The sequence below is a fragment of the Zootermopsis nevadensis genome, unplaced genomic scaffold (assembly GCF_977971745.1).
Source record: "Zootermopsis nevadensis isolate Lab colony 2312 unplaced genomic scaffold, Znev_1.0 Znev_ptg000071l, whole genome shotgun sequence".
NCBI classification, from domain to species: Eukaryota; Metazoa; Arthropoda; class Insecta; order Blattodea; family Termopsidae; genus Zootermopsis; species Zootermopsis nevadensis.
The window spans coordinates 21,345-31,551 of NW_028259202.1; the positions used below are offsets into that span (position 1 = coordinate 21,345).

The 10,207-nt window shown below is 39.4% G+C and overlaps 1 protein-coding gene across 3 annotated transcripts; it reads right to left on the bottom strand.

The window, feature by feature from the left end:
* Nucleotides 1–241: 241 nt before the first annotated feature.
* LOC110839563 (uncharacterized) lies at nt 242–9,916 on the bottom strand. Of its 3 annotated transcripts, none has more exons than XM_087341383.1 (8): nt 9,415–9,916; nt 8,866–8,976; nt 8,355–8,453; nt 6,921–7,019; nt 6,346–6,444; nt 5,201–5,368; nt 3,413–3,508; nt 242–2,494 (listed from the first exon to the last, which is right to left on the bottom strand). In XM_087341383.1, the coding sequence occupies exons 1-8, from the start codon at nt 9,466–9,468 to the stop codon at nt 2,282–2,284; spliced, it is 939 nt and encodes a 312-aa protein (XP_087197509.1). In that variant the 5' UTR covers nt 9,469–9,916; the 3' UTR covers nt 242–2,281. The 3 variants fall into 3 exon arrangements, with proteins under 3 accessions (XP_087197509.1, XP_087197508.1, XP_087197510.1); XM_087341382.1 differs by having other exon boundaries at nt 5,171–5,368; XM_087341384.1 differs by having other exon boundaries at nt 5,219–5,368; nt 9,415–9,915.
* Nucleotides 9,917–10,207: the final 291 nt, after the last annotated feature.

Here is a 10,207-nt window from a genome sequence, read left to right on the forward strand (position 1 = left end):
ATCACTTTACATTTCGTCTAAACAAATCAATCCAGCATTCCCTTGCTGAAATGCATATTGAACAGTTACGATTGGGTAAACTTCAATGAAAAATGTCCTGTGTTGAACCTCATGGAATGAAAATCAAAGCACAAAATAGGTTGCTTGTCCAGATATCAAATAAACTGAATAGAAGTTACCATGAAAGCCACAAAAATTTAGATTCTACACTTGAAATGACATTATAAACAAACACAGCATATACGTAAACTTCCTCATTTATTTTCTGTTGTTTATGAATCATCTGCATTTACCCCAAAACCACAGACTAATATAATAATTCTACAAGATTTGTGCACATGTACAAGATTTGTAAACTGAAAATCACATTTTTGAAAATATTGATTTTAATGATATCATTCATAATTATTTCAGGTCAAAATGTGAAAGAAAGAAAAAACAGCTATTTAATGCCTTTACAGGGGTATTGATACTACCGGTTCCATTTAAAATGTGGTGGTATGACACATTACCTTTGTAATCTCCAACGATGTGGCCCCATGAGATTTGACCTAACCTCAGTTTTATAAACTGTATATTTTGCATTTTGTTTCCACACTGCTGTCCTTAATATTTATAAATCCATAATTTTAATGAAATAAGGTGTTGCTAATCAAGATGACAATCACAATATACATGATTATAGAATTTGTACAGTCTGAGACAACATATGCGACCTGTGCTCTGTTAAAAGCAATGGTATTATCATAATATGTACATAAATAATGATCACTTTATTAATAAATTATCTATACTTGTATTTCAAAATATATCCATCATAGTACATTGTAACAGTATTTTAAATGAGATTCATTTTCTGATATTGCATTTGCATATTATATTAAAATGGCAAGTACACAAAACACTTTTCCAAGTATGCCGGTGGCCCAAAGAGTTCTTGTAATGTCCCTGGTCCACCTACTAAATATACACTTCATGATAAAACTGTAGTGCACTGAAGTCAGGCACTCAAAACAGTTTCTGTTTTTGTAACATATTTCATTTTTAAATCAAGCATCATTTCAACTTCACATTGAAATTAGTGTGAATTTTATCATGGAAACCCTTTATTTATTAAATATCTTTATATTTCTTTCAAACTAACATGACTCACTGACTTTTCCAAATTAACCAACACACAAAGACTGCCAGACTCCTCCTGCATCACTTTGAAGAACTGGTGTTTATCCATGACATTACTTGGTAAGCAAAATTCCCTTCTCATGCTGTGTTGTGTTCACATTGCATTAGTCCATCCTCTCATTCCAACTTTAATTAATTTCTTCTTTTTCCCCTTTTCACTCCTATGTGAGGCATAAGGCCTCTATTTTTAAAAGGTTTCAGTAATCAGTTAGACCAGTGGTTCCCAACCTTTTTGTGCCTAAGGGCACATTTGAGAGTTTATGAGATCGTGGCGGGCACCAACCAATCAACAAAGCCAAGTTTTCTTTTCTCTGGACAAATAAGATATGGACACCAAGAAATACACAAAACAACACGTTTAATGATACAAGAAACCATGCAAACAAAAATACGTACTTTTATAAGTACAATTATTATTATTATTACTCAAGTGGGAAGTTAGTGTGATGTTTGGCGCTGCATTTGATTGGCCAGTTTTTCAAATTTGGGAGTGTAGGATGATGTTGCTACTCACAAACAATCATCAAGATTGGCGTCAGTAAGTCGAGATCTGTGCTTTGATTTTATGATGTTCATGGTTGAACGGCCTTCATTATTCAGTATAACCTCTTTCCGTAGCAATGCGGGCACCCAAAAAACCCTTGGTGGGAGCCATGGTGCCCGGGGGCACCGCGTTGGGGACCACTGAGTTAGACATTTGGTAGGACTCCTTGGACAAGCGATCGGCCTGTCACAAGGCCTTTACCTGCACACAGGACATCACAACACAGAAAGACACTGACAAACATCCGTGCCTTGAGTGTGATTTGAACCCACAAATCCCAGTGTCCAAGAGCACGAGGCCCACGCCTCAGACGGTGCGATCACTGTGACCAACTTAATTTCACTGGACACTAATTAATTGCCTCATCGTACATGCTAATGTCTCTGATTCTGTGGTTTGGTAATTCAGTTTTTCCCATATGAAGTGTGGCAGCTTTGTCAGTACAACATACACCGATTCTATGAATGGTCATTACTGACTTCATATTGGCATTTTGCATTCTGAATGTTGTTAACTTAAGAATTCCCACCACCTTTAGCACAACGTCAGACCCAACTACGATGGTTTATGGGGTGTCCCATTAACTCGTTCCACCAATAAGCTGGACAGGTACTCAACAACTGCATACTGCTTGGCTTCTTGGGCAACTTGCATCGGCGTGACTCCATCTTGATTTCTTAGCATCAGGTCTGCTCCAGCAGATATCAGCCGTTTCACTATCGGAACATGGCCAAACAGGGCCGCTGCATGCAGAGCACTTTCCCCATTCTGATACAAAGTAAGTGACATTTTAGTGCGTTTGTCTTCTTACAACAAATATCTCTGGTGATCGTAAGGGTTCGGTTACAGGCGGTTTATCACAGAATTAAAACTTGTTTGCAACAGGACCACATGAAGTCAGGTTTATGGACCTCATGCAGTCTGTGTGCAATTCAGTACTCGACAGAAGGGCAGGTGACAATTAAACTGTTCCCCCTCTAACTCAAGAAGTTTACATAGTCTAGAAATAAGCAAAGAATTGAGGTCATTAAATGAATAGCCAAAGGGGTAGTATGTTGTCTCAAGGGTACATATCCTGCTGGCAGATATGTACCATTAAAAACTTAGGAAATGCCATTCATTCCTACAAAGTCCAATGCGTGCATGTCCAAGTTGGGACCGGCCAGCTAAGGGAGACAACCCCGACAGAAAAACATCACTCCCTCAGGATTGTTGAGGGTTGGACGCGAGGCTGACAACCTCAATCCGTAAAACAAAGATTTGTTTCGAAACTTCAAGCTAAGCCTCGGGTGAAAGATTGAAGAGGCCAAGGTTCAACTTTGAACTGTAGTTCCAAGAAGAAGAAGAAGAAGAAGAAGAAGAAGAAATGAATAACTAATGAATAATTTAATGACATTATTTCAATGCACAAGCTACATAATGCCAAATGAGATGAAAAAACGATTATCATGTATGATAACTGGTAAAGATTTGGAAAAAGATTATTATGTCCTATGCGAAGGTGTATACCCAATCTTCACCTGTAGAGACTGAGGAAAATTATGAAAACAATAGGACAGCCGACAGTCCAACTGAAATTGAAATCATATGCCTCCTGAATACAAATCTACAGCACCGATGTTATATCTTATTAATATACATGTTTTGTGTGCACGTAACCTCAGCAACGTTTATTTTGCTACTTACAGGCAGAAGTCCAAGAGATGGCTGGTACTTCAGTAATTCTTCTACAACACTGGAGTGTCCTTTGTGTGAGGCTTTGAACAGTGCTGTGGCACCATCCTGCAAAGCACATGCAGATATCCACATGTCAGAGCAAAGCTCTGTTTCAAATGTAGGTATAAACATTTAAAATATTTCAAATAAGAGACATGAGGAGGCAAATACAGAATGGTCCTGAAATATATGGCCAAACTTTGGGAGCCTGTTCCATTAATTCTAAGGATGAATGAAGGTCATATAGACATTGGTCCAGAAATGCTTCCTATCCGAGTTATAGCCCTTCAAATCTGTGCATCAGAGAAAGTGTTCAACTTTTCCTTGCAGCAGAAGATAGGGACGTAAATGGAAGGGGAATACAATGAGAGGAAATAAAATCCAAATCCAAAATTATCCCAGTTGTCCCATCTGGAGCAAAAGCACATGGAACACAAAGCAATGGCAGTGTTGCTTTACTGTGGGTTTCTATGTGTCGGAAACTGGACCAAGAGAAACTTACCCTCAAATGGCAGACGGCAGTATGGGGGAGAAAAATTGGTCTAACCTATCTTTGTGAGCATGTATGGCAGGAACAAAGATATCTCCAGTTGCTTGTGAGGGAAGAGAAACGTTTACACGATGCATTCAGATTTTAAGGTAAACACATTAATAATATCAAAATATGTTTCAAAATAAGAATCCAATGATAGCTGAAAATATAAATACAGTGATATTCCTTCACAATGAAAGAAATCTTGCAGAATAATTGCTCGAGCAATGGTTTCCAGTGGTGACATAAATTCTCCTGAACTATGTCTAATTTATTTCATTGCTGTAAGTGGGTTCTCAAGAAAGATATGTTTTATCAAATAACATGCACTGCATAGTGCAACTGGGATTTATGTTAGGCCAAAAAGGGATAAAGGGATTTTAAAACCTGGTACTGTACAGATTAATAGAAGATTCTTCAATGGAAAAACACACAAACACACATTCCTAATACTGTTGCAATAAAGAAGCACTTTCATTATTCCAGTACAGTTTGTTTCACGAAAAGCCCAGATTAAGAATAAACACAACTTTTGAAAAGTCATTTCAAGATCCTTCAATTCGTATGAAAATTAACTTCTGAACAGCATCACCAAATTAAACTAAATCAGTAGATTGAAATTTGCATATTTTCTTTGGAGTGACTTCATTATCATAACACACAAATGTGAGAATAACGCCAAAGATATAAAAGACTAAAGAAACAACTTTCTTTAACACATCATATTTCTAATTCTGTGGAAATAAAACAAATTACTATTTTTAAGTGTACGGACTGGCCACCATCTTCCCCTTAATGGTCCCGGACAAAAACAGAGATACAGGCTGTTGAAGATGGTGACGGATCATTTACGGATTTAAATTCTGCTAAACGCTTCTCTGCATTCCACCTCATATCAAAATGTCAATGTATGCTCTGTTCATTTAATTATATTAAAATATAAGGTAACAAAGTCATGTTATTGAAATCCAAAAGTGAAACTTAAAAACGATGTTCTTAAAGAGCAAGGACGCTAGAGGTTCTTACATATTCTCATCCTGCCCTTAAATAGACCGATTCATGGTCAGCGGTTAACGAGACACGACAACACGTTGTTGTTAGTTCAATAGTTTGTCACCGTCAGATCATCGCACTGGCATCTGGCGGGCCATTCAACATCTGCACCAAAAACTTAAATTTAATTACAAAAAACTTACATAGCGATAAGCATCAACACTAGCGCCAACCTTGAGCAGTTGCCTCACCACATGATCATGTCCCATCTGCGCTGCAATCCACAGTGGAGTGGCACCATCCGTGCGCCTTGAGTCTGGAACTGCTCCGTGGGCCAGCAGCAACAAAAGTATTTTGAAATGGCCATTCTGCGATGCAATGAACAATGGGGTGGCACGATCCTGTTTGCACACACACAGCATTCTTATCATCACAGCGGCATCGTCTTGTAGCACCTTCCCTAACAGCTACTTTCATTTTGAATTCCAACCTAACATGTGGGTTTTATAAAATTACAAATCTCAAAATCGAAACCTCAATCAAAGCCTCGGACAGACAGACCTAACAGAGGACCGAATGGAAGAGGAGAATTGAGGAGGCCATGGACCGAAGATACGGTCATCATTCTAGAGTACACTAAAATTGTTTTTATGGATTAGAACCCAACATGGTGATCACAAAGCCATTTTACATGATGCAATGTGTGCCACGTCTACTGTACACCATCTAGGTATACCAGTGACATGCTTAAAAAACAGCCTGACTTTTAAAAGTCAATGTCTGCTAAGAAATTAGATGAGCGTAGTAAAAAAGTTAGCTTATGACCATGCAGTCTATGGCCCTTCCTACAATTACATTTACGCAGACTATGACTAGGTTTTAACTGCGCCTCTATTAGTCAAGTTATATTTTGATAGGCAGTATCAAATTATTTTTTGACTGTCAAATGTGGAATTAATTTTTACTTTTGGAAGATCAACACACATTTGTGGCTGTTTGACAGGGGCAAATAACCCCACATACTGATGTGTTTACACACTCAACCAAATTTATTTCATTTTAGCCCTTTCAAGTCTTATGTATAGGACAGTTTTCTGTTGAGGAGTATTCTGCAGCAGAAACAAAGAACTCTAGGATCTTACAAACTACTTTTTACCTCAAATAAGTACAGTGTATGTGAAGGAACAAAACATTGCACTGATACCCAAATTCTGACTTCTTCTTTATTACACCGTCTCCTTTACAGGAGGTTGGCGACATATTATGAACAGGATCCTTCCATCCTTTTCTCGGACTGAGACCTGTTCATATATGTTTTTTTAGGCAGGTGATACAGATAATTATCTGCACAAACAGCGCAAGGGCTGGAAACATGTACCTTCATGTGACTGTTGACTTTCGCTCCTCGAGCGACAAGCTCCTTGACCACGTCCATGTGACCACACTGGCAGGCCACAAACAGCGGAGTTCCGCCGTCCTGCGCACAGATAAACCTCTTGAAGTGATATGAAAACCGAGTGCTGACGGAAGTACTTGGGCACACATAAAATTAAGTGGGGACTGAATATATTAGCATAAAATCATAGAATTATGTCATAGGGTTAGTTTAATGTAAGTGGTTGAGGGAAAGACTGGAATAAATTTAAAAAAGTGCATACATAATTCTGTAGGAATCTCCAAGAAACTAGCCACTTGTAAGGCAGAAAAGGGACTTTGATTCTGAATTGATTTAATGACACTGTCTCAGCTGCAAACGTTATATAGTACTGAAAAGAGCTTGGAAGGTGACATGGCTGTTGTAAAAAGTAAAAAAGAAAATGTATCCCTGTGCCTAAGCACAATGCGAGAGGATCACAGAGTCTACAAAGGTAAATACAGTGTTCTATACTGCATGGAGATGTGTAGCAAGTTTCAGAATTTCAAATTAAGGTTATTTTTTACGTCTGCACTCACCATACTTGATGAATCCACAGGCGCACCTCTGTCCAGCAGGATTTGAACAATGTCAAGGAAGCCACCCTGAGCAGCAAAGAACAGTGCAGTGGTACCTGTCTGAGCACAACAAAACGCCTTCAGGCAGCTGCATCGAACCCCAATGTCTAAAGCAGTAGTCTCACAATTTGCATGTATTCACTAACTCCAAAGGGCAATTGATAATTCTTTGAAAAGTTCTATTTCGGAACATAAAGGTTCCTCGTGCACTTTATTATCTTTATTATTCATGTATTGGCGACAGAAATCTTGCAGTGGCATAATCACGAGGTTTCGGGGATGCATCGTATTGCGTATTGAACGTCAGATTGACAATTTGTCTACACAACGATTCATGATTATAGTTTCAATGTTTACTTAGAATCCACTGCATGCTTCTACCTTCACTGGTCATCTTCAGGTGGTTCTCTTTAAGTGTTCAAAATTATTAGATTTTACTGCTAATTTATTCTGTTGTTAACTTCGCCAGGTGATGGAGTATGTCTTAAACAGCTTGCCTCTTTTAGAAGAGCGGACTATGCGGGCGTAGTTACCGGTGGAAAACTTGGCTTAACTGAAGAGGTTGGTTGATGTTGAGGGGAAGAGCTAGGTGGTTGGGGGGGTTACGTAGGATGGTAACATACAGGCCTAAAAATGAGCTACATTTACTTATATGGGACAGCAGACCAGAAAAATCACAAAACTCTTAATAAAACAAAGGAATCAATATTAGTTTTAGAACATCCAACATTATATAGCTACAACTTTAACACTGGTAACCACACCTACAGATTCCACTTTACTAAAAGACATAAGCTTCCTAAGACCCAGTCCAATACATGACGAAGTCAACAACAGAAAATGTGTAGTCAAACCGATTAATTTCCAACACGTAAAGAGAACCGAGTGAAGATGACAAACTAAGGTTGAAACATCTGGTGGATTCTTAAAAAGCATTGAAACTATAATCAAGAATAGTTGTGCAGATAGACTGTCAACCTAAATGCACAATTACATTTTCTTTCATCCTCTTATAATTAAATGTATAACCTCCCTGAGATAAATCTTGCACATGATAACTCTCTGAAACAGTTCCAGCTCTTTCAGATCAATGGACTCTTTACTTAATGCATGGTCACTGCACATTGTCACCATACATACAGTGCGATATTTAAATTTTCACTGAATATTGAATTGCATCGACTTAAAAAACTTTCCAACAGAACTTAAATTATTTTAGAAATTCACGTGTGTCCACAAGTGACTTGATGCTCAGGCCAAAACAAGTCTTAGCTCTGCTTCTGTTGTAGAGGTCCTCTAAATCCTTGCAGCAGAATGGACACCTTTGGGGTCAGCAGAAAAGAATGGTCACATTCCACCCGACAATTCACAAGTCAGGTCCTTTATGGTACTTACTACTCTCCTGGCCTTGGGGTCAGCCCCCTGATCCAGCAGTTCCACCACACAGTCCACATAGCCACTGGCAGCTGCGAGGATGAGGGGCGTCATGCCATCCTGAGTAAAAACACACACCAAGCGTAGCTACAACCTCCATTCCTCCTAAACTTACTCATTAGGTGGCGCTCAGCCACAATTAATTCTCTTTCCTTTGCCTTCATTTGTTCATTTCCACCGAATGCACCAAGCACAGTTCACGTGCCCTTACTATAATAGACATTTCTACGTCGTAATAGAGAATTAGACCGTTCTTCTGTTGTGCGATCTGCGACCTTGACACAGACCAGAATTTAACTGGTGTTGTGTGGACTACGACCTTCGCGATCAGTGACGCACATGAACGAGTTTAATTCAGACAACATCAGAGGGCTTGAGCCAACACAGGCTCATCAGCTACTGGAAAATAGCAAGGCATTTTCTGATCCTACTCGCACGTACGACGCGACGCGCCTGGCACAGCGATACGTACCTTGTCCCTGCTGTCGACGTGCACCTTGCCGCTGTCCAGAACGCGCCCCAAGAGCTGTACGTCACCCTGGATAGCCGCCAGGTGAAGCTGCACGTCGGACGGCGTCTCCTTCTGCAAAAGAATCGCATGAAGATGAAAGTCGATCGACTGGTCAATATGTTACACGTATTTTCGGTCTACTTGCATTTCCCGTTCAATCCCTGGTGCTAAATGTCACTGAAATTCCCGATCAGTTAACGAAACACAGCAAGGCACTTGGAACAAGCGAAACACAGGACATTTTAATACGCGATTTTGTACTGATTCAGTCTGCAACGAAGACAACCCAAGTCCCGTTTTTTGAAGAAAAAAAATATAAGAAAAGTAAGGCAAGGCCTTCAGAGTGAAATTTGTGCACAGACGCCGTAAAACGTAAAACAAGATGACGTCAGTGAAACAAAGAGGAATGGCTTTTCTGGACGGACAGTTCGCAATGAGGCAATGAAATGTTTTCGACCAGATTGCGAGTTCTTCAATGAAAACAAAATCATAATCAAAGGGGATACACACATGTATAGGCTGTTTGCTGGGACATGAGCTATGGCCTTGAGATGTGCAGTGCATTTCCACCCCGAACAGTGGATGGGGTGAACTCAGAGCTCAGTTACAAGGCAGAAGCGACCGAGTTCACTTCGTGTGGTAAATTCCATTTCAAAAACATTGACCCATTTTTAATAGGCATTTCATATTCATCGCTGTTTCTACTCAGCACGAACAGAATGCAAAGCGTGGGCAGAGGTGTAAAGAAAATAGGGGGACGTAAAGTAATACACAGCCATAGTAGAGAAATGGTGATAAGTGTTTACAGTTTTATGAAGAAAGAAGCGGACAGCGGCAATGTGATTAACGTTAATCAAATACAAAATCGTGTTTCTGAAGCTACTGGTGTGTCCATAAGTACTCTGAAACGCATTCTGAAAGAGTACGAACATAATAAACGAGTGGGAAAAGAATTCAGCACACCTCACAAGAAACGGCCAAGAAGGAAAATTAAAACAGATGTAGATGATTTTGACAATTGCGTAATTCGAAGAACGATTAACGAATTTCACACTACACAAGGCGAGCGTCCTACTTTAAAATCGTTGTTGGCAGTAATTAAGAAAAAGATAAACTTCAGTGGCGGGAAGTGGGCTCTTTGGAAAATAATTAAAAATTTAGGCTTCAGGTGGAGGAAATCGGAAAGTAATAGGAAAGTTCTCATCGAAAAGGATGATATTCGTGCAGCAAGACTGTCTTATTTGAGAAATATAAGTCATTACAGAAATGAGGGGCGACCTATTATCTACATGGACGAAACGTA